This window comes from Sceloporus occidentalis, unplaced genomic scaffold, assembly GCF_023333645.1.
Source record: "Sceloporus occidentalis isolate IW3139 unplaced genomic scaffold, rSceOcc1.0.p SCAF_1, whole genome shotgun sequence".
In the NCBI taxonomy this organism is placed as follows: Eukaryota; Metazoa; Chordata; class Lepidosauria; order Squamata; family Phrynosomatidae; genus Sceloporus; species Sceloporus occidentalis.
In genome coordinates this window covers 181441580-181460758 of record NW_028316981.1, presented here as the reverse complement: position 1 = coordinate 181460758, position 19179 = coordinate 181441580, and the positions used below count along the sequence as shown (strand labels likewise).

Sequence of the window (19179 nt, the reverse complement as noted above, 5' to 3'; positions counted from 1 at the left end):
GACTCTGGGCTTGATGTTGGGGATGCTCAAAAGGGTTCACCCATGAAGCTATCCTGGTGGCTCCTCCATAGGGTAGTGCAGCTTGAACACTCAAGCACAGAGGTCCCAGGGAACTTGGAGTGAGGCTCTGTGCTATCTCCCCATTACCATCTTTTTTCTATAGGCAGTCCTTGGAAGAGCAAAAGAAGCTGGAGGGGGAGCTGACAGAAGAGGTAGAACTGGCAAAGCGCCGGATTGATGAGATCAACAAGGAGCTGAACCAGGTGATGGAGCAACTGGGGGATGCCCGCATTGATCGCCAGGAGAACAGCCGGCAGCAGCGCAAGGCCGAGATCATGGAGAGCATCAAGCGCCTGTACCCTGGCTCTGTGGTATGTGGCCGTTCCAAATGAGCCCATGGTCAATAATGCACCTGGGGTGGTCATATTGGTATGTGTGTAGCAGAGTGATGATGAAAGTGTATTGGAGTGGCTCTCCCTGTCTTATTATTTTCCTTTGTTTCTGACAGTATGGGCGTCTAATTGACCTCTGCCAGCCCACCCAGAAGAAGTATCAGATAGCTGTCACCAAGGTGTTGGGCAAGAACATGGACGCCATCATTGTTGACTCAGAGAAGACTGGCCGGGATTGTATCCAGTATATCAAGGAGCAGCGAGGGGAGCCTGAGACTTTCCTGCCCCTTGACTACCTTGAGGTGAGGGATTCTAGGTCCAGCAGGGGATTTTAATGGCTCCTGAACCTGTGGCAGCTCCCCTTCCATTTTGAAAAGAATAATTATTGTACTTGTTATAGTCTTAAAAGGTAATTTGTTGATGTTACTCCTTAAAAATAAAAAAAATGCTTTAAATTTGATAAAAATCTCACATTTTGTCCTCCTCTAAAGTGACAAGTAAAAAATACAACATATGAGATAGCAGAGAGTAACATTGATTGGGGTTGTTGTTGTTATAGTTATATTCCAAAGTAACATTGTTACCACACAAAAAGACCTGTATGCTGATAACCTTGTTACATGTAACAACTTAACTTGTGAGACCTTTTTGTCCCAGCCTGACATTATTTTTGTCCTCTTTCCCAGGTGAAGCCCACAGATGAAAAGCTCAGGGAGCTCAAGGGAGCCAAGTTGGTGATTGATGTGATCCGCTACGAACCTCCTCACATCAAGAAGGCCCTGCAGTATGCTTGTGGGAATGCCCTTGTGTGTGACAATGTAGAGGATGCCCGTCGCATTGCCTTTGGGGGCCACCAGCGTCACAAGGTGAGAAGAGTCTTACCTTACATCTCTACAAAACTTTCTGCTGTCCTGTGAGTAGAAAAAAGTCCTCTTACATACAATCCCACAAATTCAGTAGCAAAGAAATGTAAATTTTATGTCCTGTATAAATGTGTACAAATGAAAATGTGTTGATGTTTACTTTGCATGATGTGTTGGGTTGAAGGAACGTATCTGTTTTTGTATAGAACTTTTGATTTTAAAACTGCATTTCAAAATTCAGTATAGTGTGCATGTCAAAGTATAACTGCATTTTGGGAAATTCACTGGTTCAGGAAGAGTGGGTTAGGTTAAGCTTCTGTTAGCTTTAAATTACATTGAAATGTAAATTGAACAAACTTCTTCCTGCTACTAGTGGAAGTTTAAACTTTTGCCCATACAGTGGTACCCCGGGATACGAATTCACCGCGTTACGAAATTTCCGGGGTACGAAAAAGTTAGATTTAAAAAAACTGTTCCGGGTTACGAAAGATTTTTCGGGTTACGAAAATCTTTTCGGCGCGTTTCGGCGCGAAATTCAAAGCGCGGCTAGCGGCTAGCGGCTTTCCAGCGGCTTTTCGGGTTGCGAAATGTATCGGGTTACGAGGTAACCCGAGGTAGCACTGTACCAGTTTTTGCAGCTGGAGATTTCTCCTAAAAATAATATTTTAGAAGTAGTGTGAGATGTTCATTCAGTTCCTAATTCTGTATTTGCACAGACTTGTAGAATACCCTCTGCTGGTCTTTTGTCTAGCCCAGTGCTTCCAATATTTTGGACTTCATTTCCCAAAAGCCTTAGCCACCTTGGCCAACAGTCAAGAATTATGAGAGATGAAGTCCAAAACATCTGGAGTACTTAAATTTGGGACCCACTGCTCTAGTCCAAGGCTGGGAGTCTTTTGGCCTTCCAGATGTTTTGGACCACAATTTTCACAGTTGCCTCACTGACTATGCAAACCAAGATGGGAACCGTACAGTCCTCCAAATAACGTTGGGCTACACTTCCGAGCAGCCTTTGCACAGCTGCAAATGCTACCAGTTGCAGTTCATCAACATTTGGAGGGCCACACATGATTCCCATTCCTGGTATGGATCAAAACAGCTGGTGATCCATAGTCCAAGGAAGGCTGCTTGCTTCTTGCCGACGGGTTGTTCATAGCTGTTGCTAACTGCTGTCACAGCTGACAGTCAAGGCTTGACTCTTTCTTCTTTGATGTAATATTCCTTTAACTCTCTCTGTTCCCCCCCCCCTTTCCCTAATGTAGACTGTCGCCCTGGATGGAACCCTTTTCCAGAAGTCAGGGGTAATCTCAGGAGGTGCCAGCGACCTGAAAGCAAAGGCCAGGCGCTGGGATGAAAAGGCCGTGGACAAGCTGAAAGAGAAGAAAGAGAGGCTGACAGAGGAGCTAAAGGTCAGAACTGCTGTTTAATCTTACAGTAAGGCCTGCTCTCACTTCTGCTGCACCTGTAGATTACATGGAGATGAGGAAAAGCTGTCTGGTAATACCTGCAGACCCACTGAGGAGTCTCATTTTAGAAAGTGGCTTATTGCTCTTTGTGGTGTTGAGAGAGCATAAAGATGTGCAGCAGCAAAGGGAGGGCACTTAGGTGGAAGAAACTCATGGCCAAACATTCCTTGAAGAGTAGAAGTATGCATAGCTGCCTTTGAAGAGTATTTGGAAACTTCAGCTGGTCCAAGACTGTTAGCTAGAGCAGATTACAGAGACCACTGGCTGGCAGTTTGTTTCCAGGCACATTTCAGAGTGCTGGTTATTTGCTCAAGTCCAGGCTATTTGACAGACTATATCTCCCTGGATGAGCTGGCCTGGGCGTTCAAATCATCAGGAGAGACCCTTCTTGGTGATTCTCCTTTTTATTTAGGCAGCCTTTTAAAACAAAGTTTTCAAGCAGGGACTAGTAGGTGCTGCACTATTTTAATCCTACTGGTTTTAAGAGCTTTTATCTTTTTTAATTGCATATTTTTAATGCATGATGTGTTTTAACACTGTGATAGTTGAAATCTGTTTTAATGCTCATGTTTTGTATGTTTTCAATTGTGGTGTTCTTTGAAATTGTGAGCAGCATTGAGTCCCAATTTTGGAGAAAAAATGGGCCATATATAAATATTACAATTGAGAAATTTTGTCTCTAGCCTTATCTAAATTACTTCAACCCGAGATTAGAACTGCACAATGAAAGGAGTAAAGTGAAAAATAAATAAGATCCCCCCCCCAGGTAGGGGTGCTATGCCTCATTTCCTCAGCAGATGGAGCCATGTTAGCTGTTGGAGTGAAGGAACTGTGTTGAACACAAACATTCCATATATTTTCCATCAGAAGACTCTTCTGCAACTCCTTTCACTTTTGTATCCTAGGGGTGAAACACATGGACAGAAAAATGCGGCTTCCAGCTGCTTTAGAGGTGTGGCAATTACATAACACATGCCTCCAAAGCATCCACAAGCTGTGATGAGGCCACACTCCAGTCCTTTATATTGGAGCAAAAAGAAGCTGAGATAATCCAGCTCCTGGAAGCACTGGTTAGCTCAAGCAAGCACAACCCACCTTTGGAGCTGGCCATGTGGTCAAGAGGGTTTGGACCTGCTTCTGGACAGAGCAGACTCGGGCTGCTTTTTTGTGCCTATCTGCTTCAGCCCCTAGTCTTCCTCAGTCTTTGGTCTACAATATCAGTAAATACAAAAGTCAAAATCTTTCATGCCACAGCATTTCTGATTTCTGTTTGTGCTTGTGAAAGCTGGACAGTGGAGGGAGCTGACAGGAGGAGAATTAACTCATTTGGAACGTGCTGAAAAAGAGTTCTGTGGGGACCATAGATTGCCCAAAAAAATAATAAATGGGTCTCACAGTAAATCAAACCAGAACTTTCCTTAGAAGCCAAAATGATTAAACTGGGACTGTTGCGCCTTGGACACATCATGAGATGACATGACTCACTGGAAAAAAAATGATAACGCTCAGTAAAGCAGAAGGTAATAGGAAAGAGAGGGTCCATAAGACAGTTGGTTTAACTCAGTCAAGAAAGCCATGGCCCTGAGTTCTCATAGTAGCTTTCCAGAAGTCAAATAACAAGAACTTCATCGACCTTTATGAATATGAGAGCTCTACATTTCTCACCCAAACAGGGTAATCTGTCACCAGAAGAGTGAGATGGTTAAAAGCAAAATGTTCTTTAAGTGCTCTAATGTTCAAACTTGGGAAAGGTAACAAATAATAGAAGGAACGGTAGAAAGTGGTGGTTTACACAGCATGCCATCTTCCCTTGTGTGCTGAACAGGGATAGAGTGGTAATTCTCATAAGGTTTTAACAAGGAAAAAATGCAGCCAGTGTGAGCATGTCAGTAAGGCTACTGCCATATCAGATTGTAGGCAGGGACTGGAGCAGCAAAATGTATCTCCATTTTGAAAATGTGGTTCTTTCATATAGGAAATTAGTTTGCCTACAAGAACGTTAGCGTAGACTCTTTCTCCACATTCAGAGAGACCCTTGGGGGTTTTCTTTTTCGAATTAGACATCTCTCGTTGCAATGCTAAAACATGCTTAACTGGTGGGAAAAGTTCATTGGGCCTTGCAGTAAGTAAATGTGCTTAAGACTACATGCTGCATGAGTTACAGTTTAAAGCAGCAGTGGCGAAGTATCTTGTCCTCTATCATCCCTTGTCAGCTCTCACCATTGAGGCTGCTGGCTTGTGATCATGAGAATTACAATTCAGCAGCAATTGGTAGGTCATCATAGGTTGTCCACCCAGATCTAGGGAGTGAATGTTTTCACTGCAGTGGGCATGATTTCCCTGAAGAGTGACCTATTCCAGAGTTTTCCTCAAGAGATACTCCAATGGCACCTTAATTACACAATGGGTATTTCAGCTTTTTCGGGTTCTCCCTAATAATGGAAAGAACAGCAAATTGGCTCAGCAACCATATTTTGCACTATCTGACCTATATTTAGTTAAGATTGGCATTATGCTGTCATATTTATTTGCAGAAACATATTTCCCCAATGAAAAGTGATTGATAGATGGGAAGAAAAATTGCATGGATGTGCACTTTCATAGCAAGCATATTTCCAGATGTATCCCTTGTGAGAGTTGCTCATCAAAATCATTGGAGCTGTCAAATTTCAGAAGAGTAGGTGTTCTTCATCTCCTGTGGCCAAGCTGAAAAACAGTCCTGTGATACTGTGAATGGAAACACACTTGTTGTGTCCTGAGCCTTCAGATCAATGACAGAAAAAAAAACCTTGAAACTAAGGAGGGAAAACTTTTGACCCTCCAGATGCTTTGGTCTACAGGTCAATTCCATCCAGCCTGGACAATAAATAGCAAAGGATTGTGTAGTCCAAAACACCTGGAGAGACCAGGGTTCCCTCACCCTGTTTTAAGATGTCACAAGGGTCTGTCGGTTTTGCCTGAAAGTGAACAGTTTTAATGCTGAAGTGGTTTTTGAGGATCAGGTTCAGTGCCTTTGAATCCTTTGTCGTTTAGGGATTGTTTGCTTGTCAGCCCTCTAAGACAAGGTTAGTATCCATTTTTTATTAAATGTATTCCTGTCATCAGGCTATTTCCCCTTATAGTTGGCTGCAGCACACAAGCAAGTTCATCTTATTCAGATATCTTTCTCCTCTCCACTCTTCTGAATTTCCCTCTTTCAGGAGCAAATGAAGGCCAAGAGAAAGGAGGCAGAGTTGCGCCAAGTCCAGTCCCAAGCTCATGGCTTGCAGATGCGGCTGAAATATTCCCAGAGTGACTTGGAGCAAACCAAGACCCGCCATCTGGCTCTCAATCTCCAGGTATAGTGGCTTGCTGGGGCTAGATGGTCTTCAAGCCACCAGATTGTACAGCAGATTTGAAAAATTACATGAGAAATGCTTTGGGCTAAAATGGTAGCACTTCCCAAGCAGTGGATAATGGAGAAGATGCAGCAAAAGTTGCTTGCGGGAGTTCATCTGTCTTCACTTTCGAGCCTTGAGCAAAACTAAAATCCACTTGGCTCCGCATAGATCCCCTGGTTAAAACACTTGGAACTCTTGTGTGAAAGAATCTGTATTACCTGAATTTGCATCCTGTGACTAGCTTTTTACTACAGGGGTCCATGAGAGCCTGCTACAAGGGTACTCTCAGGTAAACAACTTGGTTATTAAAGGATGAACATCTTTCAAAAGAAGAATTGTTAGTCTTTCGTGGCAAAACTGGTTTGGTTTTTGTGTTGGACTGGGATTTGAGAGATGCAGGTTCAAGTTCCCATTGAGCTGCAGAATTCACTCAGTGATTCTGGATCAGTTGCTCTTTTAGCCTGACCTACCTCACATAGTGGTTGTGAGATGAAAATATCAAGGAGGAGACTGTGTATGCTGCTCATTAGAAGAATGGTTAGACATAAATATAACAAATAACAACAACAAAACAAGTCTATTTTGGCATGCAGGTGAACTCTAGGTTATCCTCATCCCACTTCAAATGCAAGCTCTGAAGTTCCAGTCCTTCCATTTTCAAAATGGGTTGAAGTTTAACATGCTTTATCATTTAGAGGAGGAGAAAGGGAACAGGATCTCTGACACTGATCCTTCTACTCTGTTCCTGATCTTTCCCAACAGGAAAAATCCAAGCTAGAAAGTGAACTGGCTAATTTTGGACCCCGCATCAATGATATCAAGCGCATCATCCAGGGGAGGGAGCGTGAGATGAAGGAGCTCAAGGAGAAAATGAACCAGGTATGGTGGGTCCAGGCCAAGGGCAGCTGGCCTGAAGTAGAATGGAGAGAGTGGGAAAAGCTATAAGGGTAGAAAATTGGGTGGGAAGCTGGTTTTCTAGGAGAGCTACAGTGCTGGAGGAGGTTGAGAAGAGAAGGCAGAAGGCAGTGGTTTTGAACTTGCACTCTAGGGCTCTCAGTTGGGGTGCACATGTGTGTGATGGTAACAAGAATAGTAATAGCAGCTCCAGGGTTTTTCAAAAGCTTTCTTCAGGCAGTTGCCTGTATTTATTTAAGCAGCAGTTTAATAATAGAGGATATGCATACTTAAAAGACATGCTGCCATTATTAATCACACCCTTCTGGGCAATGCACAGACTGAGGGGTATATTAGGTCCATTCCAGAGTATATTGTTGGCCAACATGAGGAGGGACCTTTATTTCCTGGCAGAACACATACTTTTCATACCGGACATTCCAGGTTCAGTTCCTGATGTCTCCAACCAAGAAGCAAGTGATGTGAAATCCTTGAGGTCCTACAGAGCACTGGCAGTCAGAGTTTATAATACTAGAATAGATTAAAAATTCACCTCGTCTGGTATAAGGCTTGGACTATAATGGACGATTTGTCTGTGCGTCCAGCCTAGGGTATGCTTCATAATCTTCTGCATTGCTTAATGAATGGCATAGCAGACCAGTCAACGTGGAATTAGATTTTTGAAGCTAGGAATGTCTCTGGAAAACAAAAATGTCTGTGGTCCATCTTATCCCATCCCACTGTGAACATCTCTGTCTTAATGTATCCTTTCCCTTATCCTTCTAGGTAGAAGATGAGGTCTTTGAGGAGTTCTGTAGGGAGATTGGAGTAAGAAACATCAGGGAGTTTGAAGAGGAGAAGGTGAAACGCCAGAATGAGATTGCCAAGAAAAGGTATTGGTCTTATTTCTTTCTCTTTTTCAGCCCACTTTGAATCAGCCAATCTCAAGGGTTCTGAAGATGCATGGGGTGGAAGATATTTATACAGAGTACTCAGCTTTTATTCCATCCCTCTGTAGGCTGGAGTTTGAGAACCAGAAGACCCGCTTGGGCATCCAGTTGGATTATGAGAAGAACCAACTCAAGGAAGATCAAGACAAAGTGCACATGTGGGAGCAGACAGTCAAAAAGGATGAAGCGGAGATAGAGAAGCTCAAGAAGGTGCATTACGGGCCATGACAGGGTGGGGTAGCCTTGGGTTCAGTGGGGCAGGAAGCCCATGGTTTGGAGGTGAGAAAGAAGCACTGGAGCTTGTTGTAGATGAAACAATGTGTCTTCTCATCTCTTCCTTGCTTAGGAGGAACAGCGGCACATGAAGATAATTGATGAGACTATGGCACAGCTACAGGACCTGAAGAACCAGCATTTAGCCAAGAAATCTGAGGTGAATGACAAGAACCACGAGATGGAAGAGATCCGCAAAAAGCTTGGTGGAGCCAACAAGTGAGTCTTGGATTCCTTGGACCCCCTGTGGGATTCTTGTGCTCCCTAAATCCCAGCCTGTCCTCTCGATAGTTGTTGGGCAAATTGTGTTTTGATTCATACCCTTCCATTTCGTCTACTGATGACGTGAGACGGAAGTGTGAATATCCTGTAATGTAAAAGAGGCCAGAGCAGATCTCTATACTGGCTTAGGCCAAAAACATCAAAAATTATAAGGTGCTCTTGTGATCTGTATTCTGTCTCTGTAGTCCAGTGCGTGGAAGGTGTTCTTCCTGTGAACAAAAAACATTTAATTACCATGAATAAATCTGTTTGACTTTTTTTCTTCAAGCCTGGGAATCCGCATATTTAGGGCTGATTTGACACTCTACTTTTGTGCTTGCCACTAATTCTTGCCTGCCTGAGTTCTTTGATCGTTCCCATGGCAGGAGGGTGATTTCTTGTACTTTGGGGTAAACATGTTCTTACCAGAGGAAAGGGGATGGTTATCATTGACAACAAGAGGTCTGGATCCATTAGTCCTCTAAGATAGAGTATCATTTCTTGCAATGAAGTTTATATTTTGAGTACCCAATTTGTGAACAAAGTGTCTTATTTTTCTGTCAGACACTGCTGCCACTAGTCAGTTCCTTGATCCTTCAGTTCCAGGATGATATTAAAGGAAAAGAGCCTTCTTGCTCTTCACTCTTTCCATACTGTTTGTTAGCCTCTTATGGTGTACAGCCCTTATAATCTCCCACTCACCTAAAAAAAATTTCCAGTATCCTTATCTCACTGCCATACAAATGTGTTCTGGAGTACTTTTCCATTGTGAATTAATGATGGGAACCTGGGGCAAATCTGCTTATGGCCCTCACTATTTCTTGGTGAATGAAATAATTGCTGATTAAACTACAGCCCATGAGAAACACTTGTAACTGAGTTAAGAATAAGGGTGTTGCAACACATGGAGGTGAGTGTGGGTATACAGATTGAAGAGCCAACCTATAGGTCCATTCACAGGATTGCTCTGCCTCCAATTTGCTTGGTCCATACCTGAATGGAGATTGCATTCCAGAGTCCTTTATGCTAAGGATGGGGAACATGTGGCCCTCCAGATAATCTCAGATTCCATCATGGTGGTGATAAAAGAAATTGTGACCCAGCTACATCTGAAGGGCCACTTTTCCCCACCCCTGTTTACATCTTTAGAAGGGTCTCTGTGGTATGATGGTGTTTGTGGTTGCCAGTCTTAGTGGTGGCAAAGTTATATTTGTGAAGGTGACAAGAGACAGAACCTTTTAAGACATTCGCCTAAAACCACCAAACTTTGGTGCTACCTGTGCTGACAGCGGATGGATGGTTCATATAGCTAGTGATTCCAACAACATGGCACCATTCTTTACAGCCTTTCAAGATGTTTTCTGCCTGTGCCATCTTTCTCACATTGTGCCTCTTTGTCCTCTGCCTGCAGGGAGATGACACACTTGCAGAAGGAAGTGACGGCCATTGAGACCAAGCTGGAACAGAAGCGCAGTGACCGCCACAACTTGCTGCAAGCCTGCAAGATGCAGGACATCAAGCTGCCCCTCTCCAAAGGCACCATGGATGATATCAGCCAGGAGGAGGTGAGGAGAGAATCCACTACCCAGCAGATGATAGATGTCAGGCCAGAAAGAAAGAGTAAAATGGTTTTCTTTTTGGCTTGGATGCAGGGTGGCTCCCAAGGGGAGGAGACAGCCAGCAGCTCACAGAGGACCTCCAACATGTACGCCCGAGAAGCTCTCATTGAGATTGACTATAGTGATCTCTCTGAGGACATGAAGGTAAGATCCCTGTTGGGTTTGTGGGAGAACTGAGAAAGTGGGGGTTGTAAAATGCTACTTTTTTTTCCCTTCTTAGTAAGAAGCCCTCCAAACTTAATGATTCAAGTGTGTGGGGCCTATGCTTGTGCAGTGCCATCTTTGGTATCTTTCTAGAACAGACTAGTTTAATGTGAATCCCACCCTCAGTGTACATGCTTAGGGTGTGTTTCACTGGCGTCTCCTCAGCTGATTTTTGTCTGCCACATGAGAACAATGTTGGGGATTTAGTCTTAAGTCATTTTTATGTATTTCACTGCAACATTTATAGCCTTCGTCAAACGATCTACACGATTGCTGACATCAAAATAAAAATGACATTTTAAAAGCCAGCATAATAACAACTTTACAGATTATAGTGCAACTTCAAATGACAGCAAAATATGAAAGTATTTAAAATTTTAAAAGGGAAGGTGTTTTTTTTTTAAAAAAAATAGTTTTGTACTTGTGTTCTTTTGTAAGAATTTTAAGTATCTAACTTGCTGACTAAAACCTATTGATGAGAAAGCCAGGCAAGACACCCCCATAAGGGAATTCTAAATTCATTATTGAATAGCTGCTCACCAAGCCTCAGATAGTGAGAGAATTGAAATCAGAGTCTACAACTATTATCTCAATGAATATGTTAATTTAAGAACCATCCTATGTAGGGCTTTTCCTTTGTGGCATATACTGGTGAACTGGCAGAAAAATTGTGGCTTTTCTATATAAACTTGGCATTAAAGAGATATAACCTGGTCAAGAGGGGTCAGGGCTGGAGAAACATGTGAACTTCAGTTCCCATCAGCCCCAGCCAGTGAGAGGGTGGCAAACTATGATGGAGTAATGGCTGATCCCCTTCTAGAGGGCCATACATTTTCCAGTCCTGGTGTTGTTATTTGTAGGGGCTGCTTTATTCTTGAGAAAACAATTGAAAGCTGAAAGTAAAGTGTGTCCGCATCATACGCGGGCATGCTATATTCTGCTTTCAGCTTATGCGTGCACAATCCCCATAGTTTTCAATGGGGCTCGAGCATTCGCAGAATTTCCCTTATGCAGGGGGGTCCATAATGGAAGGTCATGCTGTATATCCTACCTTGCAAACTGACTATCATGGACTCCATGCTATCTAGGAATAAAAGCTATAGAGAATCTGTGTTCAAGACAGCATTACATCAGAATATCTGCATTTTTTATATTATGTCTACATGATAAAGAGATAGGAAAGTGCTCTCTCTCTCTCTCAGTATTCTCTTTTGCCCCAAAGACTAGGATCTCTATCCCATTTTATTTACCTTTTAATAATAATAATAATAATAATAATAAAAAAAAATTATCTCACCTTTATCCTATAGCAGGATTCAGTGTGACTCACAATGATATAAACCAAAGTACAGAAAATACAGGGTGATTGGAGCAGCTACCTTTACAAGTGTTTTTAAAGGGAGATGCATCTAGTTTTCTCTTGAAATCTCTTAATCTGGGGGACCTGCTTAGTTCTTTGGCTTCAGGAGCTACTTCTTGTCTTTTTCCTTACAGGATGTCCAGGCTGAAGATGAAATCAAGCAGGAGATGAACCAGTTGCAACAGAAGCTGAACGAACAGCAGAGTATCTTGCAGCGCATTGCTGCACCAAACATGAAGGCCATGGAGAAGCTGGAGAGTGTGCGGGACAAGTTCCAGGAGACGTCTGATGGTACAGGATTACCCTTGTGGCCTCTTCGTTAGCTAGAGCAAGACTGGAGAACCTGTGGTCCTCCAGATGTTGTGAGCCTGCAACTCCCATCAGATCTACTCAGTGTAGCCAGCTTCTCAACCTTTGGTTCTCCAGATGCTTTAGACCCCAACTACCAAAAACACCATGGGCCATGCTGGGCAGTGTTTCTGGAAAAGGAAGTCCAAAGCAGCTGAAAGTTGAGAAACACTAGTCTGGAAGACTCAGAACTTGCTACTGAAAGCTTTTTCTAGAGAGGTGTGAACACTCATCCTTTCTCTTTTTCCTCTACCCTGACAGAATTTGAGGCTGCTCGAAAACGTGCTAAGAAAGCCAAGCAGGCCTTTGAGCAAATAAAAAAGGAGCGCTTTGACCGCTTCAACTCCTGTTTTGAGTCGGTGGCAACCAATATCGATGAGATCTACAAAGCCCTGTCTCGAAACAGCAGTGCCCAGGTGAGATTGCCCCCTACCTTCCACAGACCATCCCACAGCACCACAGTCTTGGCTGAGTGTCAGCCATTCTTCAAAGCAGTCATTCCCAACCAATGGTCCTCCAGATGATTTTGGACTTTAGTTCTGAGAATCCCTGATCATTGGCAATGCTGGCTGGGACTTTGAGAGTCAGTGTCCAAAACGTCAGGCTGACCAACAGCTGAGAAATATTGCTTTAAATTCAGGAACCTAAATTCTCAGTGAAAAAAGACTGATTTTATCAGATCACATAAATTATGCAATTTACACAATCTCTTTTATCATACTTCTCCACAATTGTTTCTGCCTTTTGCACTGTTTAGTTTTGTCTTCTTACTTGTGGGGAGGACAAGGAATTATGCTGGACAGTGACCATTAATCTCTGACTGTTTTATGGAGTCACTTCGTTCCCTTCTCAGAATTCAGCCGTAATTATTCACCCACTTTCAGGCGTACCTTCTCAGGGGTAGCAAATGTTTTTCATTTGAGAATTTGTTTATTTTTTATTTAGAAAACCTTTGTTTATTTGTTAGATATTTTGTTAAATATGTATCTTGCCTTTCCTTTAAGGAGCTAAAGGTTGCATTTTTATCTTTACAACAGTCCTGTGAGATAGGTTATGGTGAAAGATCGTGACCAGCTCAGGGTCACCCAGTGAGATTCCTGGCCAAGTGAACTTGGGTCTCCTCAGTTCTAGCCAAATTGCCTAGCCATTACAGCACACTAGCTTGAACTAAATTCTGTATGCATTATCACATTCTTCAGTTTTTAATCCCTTCCACAGACCTGGAACATAAATACAATTAGATGCCTTCAGCCTGTTCAAATATTTCTGGAGGTGTTACAACAGAGCCATTTCTTTAAATGTTAAAATGAAGCAGAGTCCATAAAAGAACAAAATGTCGCTTTTCTGCCTTTCTTCCTCCTCCTAGCTGTCCAAGGTTTGAGGTTTGTTTTTGTTTGTTTGTAACTGGGAACCAATTTGATGAAATTTGAGATCAAAATTCAATTATCCATGGGAATTAATAGTCTGCACTGGCAGCTGACGATAGAAACTGTATTCATGTGAATTTGCCTTCCAATTTGCAAACAAAAGTTTCTTCTGAAACATCAATCAACACTTCATAAGATTGATTACAGCCTAGCCGTTACTCTTCCTATTCATATGCAAAATATACTATTTATCCATTTGCTGGATTTTGAAACGCTGTCCCATATTATCCTCAGAGCAATTCTGCTGGCTGGCAATCGCTGCGATCCAGCTTGAATCACACTTGTGTAGAAACATACTTCCTTCCACAGTATCCCTAGCTGCCTCAGAGTCTGTGCACATTGTACTCATCAATTGGTCTGCAATAGCATCATCCTTTGTTTGTGAACAGAAGGCAAACTTTATTCTCCATGGTCCCATTGTCCTAAATTATCATCACCCTCCCAGCTTCTCAATGAGAATTTCTCCAAACATGAGGACTAAAAAGTTAAGCAGGGATGGGCATTTCAAGCCCCCCACCCTCAGCTGTGGCCATGCATGGGCCTTATATACATATACACCACTGATACACTACTGCAATTTTCTGGTAATCATACAACTGAATTTCCCAGCAATTCAGTTTTAAAAAGTGGAAAGTAACTTGTTTCAACATGACTTTTCTGGATTGCTGTAGATGTTCGGACCTCAAGGTTTGAGGGAAGTCTTGGGAGCCACATGAAGCCCACATGTTGCCTGTTCCTGTTTTGAAAAATGAATGTCCTAATTGCTGCATTTCTGAGCATAATTGTAAGCTGCTCTGATAGCCTTTAGGGCTGAAGAGTGGGGTCTAAATACCACAAATAAATAAATAAATATAACAAGAATTCATATGAGTCTGTTTTATATAAAACTGCAGTTGTCAGGAATGTTTAAACTGCACACACAGACACGCTCAGAGATTTTTCTCTTTCCTTGGTTATATTTTGGCCGGTTACAGACCGGCACTTTAGTGCGTGACGAGCACGCACTAGGGTTACAAAAGGGCGGTGCTTCCGCACCGCCCTAACCCTAGTGCGTGCTTGTCACGCACTAAACGGCAGCGGCCCTTCCATACGACCGCCGCCGTGAGGACGTCACGGCCACGCCGCCTCTAGACGGGGTGGCGAGGACGTGACGTCCTTGCTCCGCGCCAGGGCGCTTAGTGCGCCCTGAACATGGAGCAGGAAGGAGCTCCGTTTCAGAGCTCCTTCCTGGTTTAGTCCGCTGGGCACAGCTTTCAGACGGCTGCGCCCAGCGGACTAAAAGAGAAAGGGGCCAAGTGGCCCTTTTCTCTTCTCCCCGCTGCCACAGGGTGTACTTGGGGCTTGAAGCCCCAGGGACACCCCTTTTCAGGCTGTGGGGAAGCGGCGTTTTGCTGCTTCCCCGCAGCCTGAAAAGCGGCAGATCGGGGCCTCAGCGGCTGCCGCTCTGCACACTGAGGCCCCGATACACCGGGGAAAGGGGCGGGTGCAGCCCACCCCAAATGGGCGGTCTATAACCCGCCATTGTTATAATAACAGACTTTATAGGTTCCATTCTTTCATCTTCTCTCACAAAAGCTCATTCTTATTGATGTAATAGTATTTTTGTAGTACTGGAATAGGGGTCCTAAATACTGACTATTGTTGTGTACTTTACGTAATTTCCGATGTACTGTATATGACCCTAAGGCAAACCTGTCACATGGTTTTGTTGGCAAAGGGGGCTTGCCTTTGAGGTGTAGAGAGTATGACTTGTCATATCACGCAGTGGATTTCCCTGGCTGAGCAGGGCTTCAAACTCTGGTCTTCAGAGTTGTATTTCAGTGTTCAAACTGCTACACCTCACTAGCTCACCTCCTTTACTAGACATCATTAAGATACATAGAGCCTGGAATATCTGTCACCTGGAAGATTCTGGAGGTTATTATCCCCAAAAGTAACATTTCATGGCTCTGTGCATATGTAATAGATAAAATGGCCTTGTTTGAGTCCATTTAAAAAGAGAGATTACAGAGGATAAGAGAGCATTTTTTTCTGAGAAGAGAGACTTGCTGACCAGTAATCTTTGGGAGACTTATTGGCACACCTTCAGCTGCTGGTGGCTAGGAATTTCTAGAAGCTACAGCTCTGCCTTATAATCCCAATGCAGGACAGTCACTACAGAGCCTTTCTGGTTTTTATCCTCCTTCCTTCTCTGGTTTTTATCCCCACCTTCCAATCACTTCAGTTTTGTTTACTTGCACACAAGCATGTTGAGTTGTTGTTGTGTGCCTTCAAATAATTTCTGATTTATGGGACCCTAAAGTGAACCTATCACAAGATTTTGTTGGCCAGATTTATTCAGAGGGGGTTTGCCTTTGCCATTCTCTGAAGCTGAGTGTGGCTTCCCTAAGGTCACCCAGTGAGTTTCCATGCCAGAGCAGGAATTACAACCCTGGTCTCCAGAGTCGTAGTCCAGTGCTCAAACCACTACACCATGCTGACTGCAGGTATTGACTATGGGGGTAAAGAAGTCTCATAGTTTCCCTCTGCTTCACTGCTCCTTCATCCCTTTTTCTGTAGGCCTTCCTGGGCCCTGAGAACCCTGAGGAGCCTTACCTGGATGGCATCAATTACAACTGTGTAGCCCCCGGCAAGCGTTTCCGGCCCATGGACAACCTGTCTGGTGGGGAGAAGACTGTGGCAGCTTTAGCTCTACTGTTTGCCATCCACAGGTGAGGTCAGCCTTGTATAAAAGAAGGTTGGGTCTGAACTAGTCCCTGAAGAAAGTTTAGGTTCATGATTATTCAGGATTTTCGCAGGGTAGCTTGGTGGCAGAGATCCGTGATGGTTAATGGTTCTTTAACTCTTTCTTCTCGTAATTTTATATAGGCATCTGATTGGGTAGTAAAATATATTTTGTTTGACACAGAGGACTAAGGACCATGAGAAGGGAATGTTGGAGGAGCAACTAAATGTGTTGATACAAATCTTCCTTCACTAAATACTAGTATCTTTTTGCAGATACTATGCGTATAGTACTTCCATAAATATCCATAAGGCTTAGAGTTCTGCCTCACTGGGAAAATTTTTGAAACCCTAAATTCCATCTAGCAGCAATGAGGAACACACAGACTACATGGGATTCCCCAGCCCATTTTTATGGGTCTGGAAACCCACCACTCCACTAAAGAGAACTTCAGTTGAGAAAAAAAGAATTGTTGTTCCTGGAAGACTCCGCTATTTTCCTCTAAAGCAAGGTGCAGGGCTTTGTTCTAATGTGGAAGGTATTTCTAACTAAATGAGAAATGAACCTCAGCAAATTTCCTTTGTGGGGCAGAATGGAGGAGGATGGGAATTGCATTTGAGAGAAGAAGTGTGGGTCTGGGGAGGAGGTGAATTTTTCTCATGCTCATTCCTAATCCACAGCACTGTGTTCTCTACACAAACAGCCCATGAGTTTTTATTTATAACACAGAGTTGGGGGGGGGGTCTTTTGGTAGCTTCTCTGGCCATGTTTCCTAGGATTTGGGGGAATGGGGGTTGGATTAAGATGGAATAGGCCACGACATGGGGAGATCATGTTTGTAGATAGAAGTTTCCAGGTTCAGTCTCAGCATTTGCATTCATGGCAGTGCTCAGTAGGACCTCTTGTCTCAGTCACTGGAAAGCTGTTGCCAATCAGAGTAGACAGTGCTATGCTAAATGGACCAAGAGTCTCTCCGTATAAGGCACCTTCACATATTCATGTTTCCTTTCTGTTCCTAGCTACAAACCAGCTCCGTTTTTTGTCCTGGATGAGATTGATGCAGCTTTGGACAACACCAACATTGGAAAGGTTTGTAGAAAGTCAGATCAGATGGGCAGCTCAGCTCTATTGGCTCAGTTTTGAAGATAGGTGGGGAAGGGTTGCTTATTTCTTCTGTTGATCTTCATCCTCTCCATCTTCCACCCAGGTGGCCAATTACATCAAGGAGCAATCTACCTGCAACTTCCAGGCCATTGTTATTTCCTTGAAGGAGGAGTTCTACACCAAGGCTGAGAGTCTCATTGGAGTCTACCCCGAGGTATAGAATGGAGTAGGGGAAGTAGATTGCCGGCAACATGCTGCTGAACGCTCCTTGCTAGTATGAGTAATTGATGTACTGCGGCACACCCTCACAGACAGACACACACACACCAGTGCAGATCCTTTTTAAACTATATCGGTGGACAAGATTTGAAAATCTCAGGCTAAATATTTTGATAAGTAATAATTTACATATTTTAAATTATTTAAGATCTGAAAGTCAAGATCTGAAATAATAATAGTAATAATAATAATAGTTGTTCCTGTCATGTAGCGGTAGTGGGCTTGGGGGCACCATTAAGGGCAGCATCTTAGAAGACAAAGCAAACCTGGTGTTGAGACTCAAGTCTGTGTAGCACCCTTGTCCACATTGGAAGGAAGTCCTGCAACTTACTTCTAAGTCAGGTTGCAGTTGACCAGTGGTTAGGAAAAGGCTGTTCTGTACATTCTCAGACATTATATTGCTTCCTGTCTACTTGCTTGTTTGAGAGAAGAGACCTGGCCCACAATAGAAAGGATGATAGGAACCCAGAATCTGTTTTCATGAAGGGCAGTATATCAGTTTTGAAGAAAGAAAGGAGGAGTACAAGAATTGTTCGCCTTCTTAAAAATACTGCTCTGTCCTTGCCTTCTGAATGTTTTTCCCTCCCAAGCCTATATAAAAGACCTATTCAAGCCACTCTTATATAAAACCCTGGGAGCCTGTTTGAGATGTAGGTGTGCCTGCTATATAGAGGGTGGTGATCTCCAGAGGCTGGGGATGTGACTGCAGCTTGACCTCTCTTCCCCCCCTCCACTTTTTCCCTCACAGCAAGGAGACTGTGTGATCAGCAAGGTCCTGACCTTTGACCTCACAAAGTATCCTGACGCCAACCCAAACCCCAATGACCAGTAGAAGCAGAAGATGATGGAAGAAGCTGTACTCCAGCAATCAGCATTCTGCAAACTTCTCTTCCTCGCCCACTCTCACTTCTGTCCTCCTAAGGCCTTAATCTGCTGTCTGCCCTTTATTTATCCTACAGAATTTGTACTGAATTGCGGAGGGAGGGGGGTTAGAACTAAACTATTTAAAGGCACAAGGGATTTATTGATGGGAGTGCAGGGCCATCTTTGTATCTGCAGGAACAGTTGTCGTCCCCCCCCCATCCTCCCCCCCCCATATGAAGCCTGCCTCTTTCTCAGACTTTCCCCATATATTTTTTTTTTCAGTGCAGCATCTCTGAATGCTGGTTGGGGGGGGCGGGGGGGAAAGAGAAAAGAAGGAAATGTAGTTCCTTCTGTGCAACTTAAATTGCTTTTTAAATTCTTTCTAGGACCAAAATCATGATGGTTGCGTGAGATTCTTCTCATGCCAAGCTCTTGCCTATTCAAGGTGGGGCTCTCAATCTTTTTTCTTTTTTTTCTCCTAGCCTAATATAATGTGTGTGTTTTTGTGCATCATTGAGATTAAAGTATGCTACTTCCATCCTTGGTTGTTTTCTTCTTGCAGAAGATGCTATGGGAGGAGAATGTCAGGGTGAGGTCAGTAGCAGGATGCATTAATTCCTCTTATCTAGACGTGCCAAGGTTGGGACAATGTCGCAGAGCCTCCTGGATAATGTTCTCCACCTCCACTGCCCCATAAATCCTGGAAGCAATGATCTTCAGTGAGTGTAGACAAATACATTGAGGCTGGATGCAATAGATTAACAGGATCC

General features: G+C 43.4%; 1 protein-coding gene across 1 annotated transcript in view; it reads left to right on the top strand.

Moving 5' to 3' along the window:
• Positions 1–18947, top strand: part of LOC149322946 (structural maintenance of chromosomes protein 1A) — a 30906-nt gene extending 11959 nt beyond the window's left edge. The window contains exons 9-25 of the mRNA XM_089485206.1: positions 164–371; positions 509–694; positions 1079–1258; positions 2518–2664; positions 5922–6059; positions 6864–6980; positions 7782–7888; positions 8014–8155; positions 8292–8437; positions 9891–10044; positions 10132–10242; positions 11797–11953; positions 12272–12426; positions 15997–16148; positions 17182–17251; positions 17370–17480; positions 18294–18947. Coding sequence (XP_089341332.1) covers positions 164–371; positions 509–694; positions 1079–1258; positions 2518–2664; positions 5922–6059; positions 6864–6980; positions 7782–7888; positions 8014–8155; positions 8292–8437; positions 9891–10044; positions 10132–10242; positions 11797–11953; positions 12272–12426; positions 15997–16148; positions 17182–17251; positions 17370–17480; positions 18294–18377 — 2365 coding nt within the window. The 3' untranslated portion in view covers positions 18378–18947. The remainder of the gene's footprint in view (positions 1–163; positions 372–508; positions 695–1078; positions 1259–2517; positions 2665–5921; positions 6060–6863; positions 6981–7781; positions 7889–8013; positions 8156–8291; positions 8438–9890; positions 10045–10131; positions 10243–11796; positions 11954–12271; positions 12427–15996; positions 16149–17181; positions 17252–17369; positions 17481–18293) is intronic.
• The last annotated feature ends 232 nt before the right edge of the window (positions 18948–19179 follow it).